The 3,525-nt window shown below is 41.9% G+C and overlaps 1 protein-coding gene across 1 annotated transcript; it reads left to right on the top strand.

Moving 5' to 3' along the window:
• LOC114557923 (nuclear factor 7, brain-like) lies at positions 1-1,596 on the top strand. Its single transcript, XM_028581685.1, has one exon. It carries the CDS (start codon positions 103-105, stop codon positions 1,594-1,596), a length of 1,494 nt encoding a protein of 497 aa, XP_028437486.1. The 5' UTR covers positions 1-102.
• Positions 1,597-3,525: the final 1,929 nt, after the last annotated feature.

The raw sequence follows: 3,525 nt of genomic DNA, 5'->3' as shown, positions 1-3,525 counted from the left end.
TCTCTGCTGGAAAACACACGACGGGAAGATTTGAAGCAGTCAAGAGAAGGGACAGGAACTCGGTGAGTCTTGTTTTTGAGAGACATTTAGATACAAAGACAGATGGCTGAGAAAACTGCTCTTGTTGAAAGTGACCTGAACTGCCATGTGTGCTCAGAGACTTTCAGAGATCTTGTGTCTCTGAGCTGCAACCACAGCTTCTGTTCAAGCTGCCTGCACACATTCTGGGAACAAGCTAACAACAAAAACTGTCCCATTTGTAAAACAAAGTCCTTAACGGATGAACCAGCAGTGAACTTTGCACTGAAGGAACAGGCTGACAACTTTGCTGGGAGACAGAAATCTGGATCATCTGAGACAGAAAAAGGAGAGAAGAAAGAGGAGGTGGTGTGTGATAAACATCCAGAAGTCCCTTATTGGTTCTGTAAGGATGAAGATAGAGCTGTGTGTCCTGTCTGTGAGTTTTCTCTCCACCACGGTCACACGGTGGTTCCTGTAGAACAAGCAGTCAGAGATCTGAAGGAGCAGCTGAAATCTGACTTACAGTCTCTGCAGGACAAGAGAGACAAACACAGACGAGTGGAGGAAACATACGATGAAATAAATCAACACTCCAAGAAGCAGCTGCTGTCTACAGAGAGGCAGATCAGAGCTGAGTTCAACAAGCTGCACCAGTTCCTGAAAGAGGAAGAGGAGTCCAGACTGGCAGCTCTGAGGGAGGAAGAGCAGCAGAGGGGGAAGACTGTCAGCAGAGAGATGAAGAGGATTCAGGAGCAGATCTCCTCTCTGTCAGACAGCATCTCTGCTGTGGAAGCAGACCTGCAGAAAGACAGCGTGGCGTTCCTCAGCAGTTATAAAGCCTCTCAGAGCAGAGCCAGAGTCCAGTGCTCGCTGTCAGATCCACAGCTGCTCTCAGGAGCTCTGACAGATGTGGCCAAACATCTGGGCAACCTGTCCTTCAGAGTCTGGGAGAAGATGAAGGACAAGGTCCACTTCTGTCCTGTCATTCTGGACCCAAACACTGCAGCCTGCAGTCTCTATCTGTCTGATGATCTGACCAGTGTGAGACGTGGAGACACAAAGCAGAAGCTTCCAGACAATCCAGAGAGACACAGCAAGTATGCAGAGGTTCTGGGCTCTGAGGGTTTCAGCTCAGGGAAACACAGCTGGGAGGTGGAGGTGGGAGATTATCCTGACTGGCTTGTGGGTTTAGCCAAAGAGTCAGCTGACAGGAAGGGAGAAAGAGGCATTTCACCAGAATATGGAATCTTGTGTTTGAAGTATCACAGTGGAAAATACACTAATGGATCTGCTAAGACCCTCACAGTGAAGAAGAGTCTCCAGAGGATCAGAGTCCAGCTGGACTATGAGGGGGGGGAGGTGTCCTTCTACAATGCTGAAGACAAGACTCACATCTACACTCACAGAGACACTTTCACTGAGAAACTCTTCCCTTATTTCAGTATCGGACCGGCTGGTGATGCTAAAACTGCAGAAATCAAAAACTGTCCAGCTGAGATTTCTCTGTCAGCTTTAAAGAACTCCGAGAAGGTGGAGAGAAAGTCGTTTATTAGTCGTAAAAAAAAAAATAATTGATAGGTTTTAGCAAATGACCTGATGGAAAACATTCCTTGGTTGTTAAAATATTTCCAAAGCCCAGAATGAGAAACTACAGCTGAGCTGCTTTCGGTGTAAATGTGCTGCAAGAACTGGGATTTTAATTAAAAATATTGTTTTTACTTCCAAGGATGGGCGTTTGAAAAGATGTCATTTAAACTGTTTGCCAGATTGGATGCTTCTACTAGAAAATGGAGAAAGTAGCTGAAATTTCTGGAGGCTCCTAAGAAGCTTTGTGCTGGGGAGAGACGTGTATGACGGGCTGATGATGTCATTTATACATATGTTTATTTAGTTTATTGTCTATTTTGTTCAATGATCTGGAATATTGTAGTTGCTGTGTGTGTGTGTGTGTGTGTGTGTGTGTGTGTGTGTGTGTGTGGATGGGTGGTGTTCAAGTTGAGAGTTGTAGGTTTGGTTAAAAAACAACTAATTGCATTCCCAGAATGCATCACTCTTAAAGCGAATGAGCCTAAATGTTTGGGAGGGGGCCCAGAGTAGACTCTTAAATGACAGAAAGGGGAGAGAGTGGAGAGAACATTTGAAATGTGCATTTACTTCCTTTATTTGAACTTGTCTCTCAATCCTCATATGTTCTATTTTACTGGCTTTAATAGGATTTATTTTGATCAACAACAGTTTGGTTTTGACTTAGTATCGTTATGTATTTGTAGCTCTGATTAGCAGAACTATTTTTGCTCCTATTAGTAATATCAGTGTAGACATGTTAAGTTTTGGGTATGACTGTTGATGGTAATTGTTGATTTTGTTTAGATTTGCATATTGTAATTATATAAGTGATTATTGGTGGTTTGTTTTTATTGACGAGGATAAATGTTATACTGTCAGTTTAATGTTCATTTAAGAAAAATATTCAATGTTTTATTATAATAAAGAGGTGGGGTTTACTTTATAGGCTGCTAATCTGTTATTAAAACACCCACACACAAGTAGAGACAAAGACTTAGAGTGTAATAGGTTTGTTTAGATATCAGCTGCGTCATGGACAGAGTGAGCATACATCTATAATTAGTTTCAAGGTGTGACGGTAAGATAGTAAGCAGAGGTAAAATAAATTGTTCAAAAACACTGAGATCATTGCTCCAAACAGGAAGTATTAGGAAGAGAAGTGGGGAGGAGGAGCAGAACACAGTGGTGCTCATAAGTTTATGAACCCATGCTAAAGTTGACTAAAAAGATGATTTTATTGAAAGTACCCCATGCCAATCTAGGTATGGTGAAGGGTATGTGATGATTTATCAGAATGCATAGTATCCTGGGTAAATGAAATAACTGGCCTTTAAAAATAAATACCTGCCTGCATCTATGGGAATTTAACATTGGGGTGTACTGACTTATGCCCCCTGTATTTTAAGGAAGAACATTTATTTATTTACGAAACATTCATTCACAAAGAAAATTGGTGTCTTTAAAAAGGTTGGATTTTTCCATTTTGTTTTTATTAAGGCATTAAGATCAATTTCCAAAAGATTATTTTTTTAATTCCTCTTTTTAGTCAACTTTAGCATGGGTTCATACATTTATGAGCACCACTGTATTCTGAGTAGCCATGTTGAAAATATTGAGGGTTAGGTATAGGGATGGGTTAGGTTAAGGGAACTATTCCCGTTTGTCCCTCATTTTCAATTAGAGTGTACACGGACACGGCAGAAATGCACCTCATTTTCATTGTGGTTGGGTTTTGGGACAATTAGCAGCCCCTTGTTTATTTTTGGGGAACATTTTTTCCATTTGGGCCTTCCCTTCAGTCATTTGGGTGTGCGATGTTCCTGGTACCGTGGACCCATAGGTTGCTGTGCCGGGGACACTGGGGCACGATTGACACTTGGGAACACATGTGAAAGAGTTGCAGGGGTGGTGATCAGCAGTGGTGTAAAACAAGCCACC

The sequence above is a fragment of the Perca flavescens genome, chromosome 1 (genome assembly GCF_004354835.1).
Source record: "Perca flavescens isolate YP-PL-M2 chromosome 1, PFLA_1.0, whole genome shotgun sequence".
Classification (NCBI taxonomy): Eukaryota; Metazoa; Chordata; class Actinopteri; order Perciformes; family Percidae; genus Perca; species Perca flavescens.
Note: the sequence above shows the minus strand (reverse complement) of the source record. Positions and strands in the feature narration are given on the sequence as shown.

Coding starts and splice junctions, on each gene's coding strand:
- LOC114557923 (XM_028581685.1), top strand. CDS start 103: ATGGCTGAGAAAACTGCTCTTGTTGAAAGTGACCTGAACTGCCATGTG.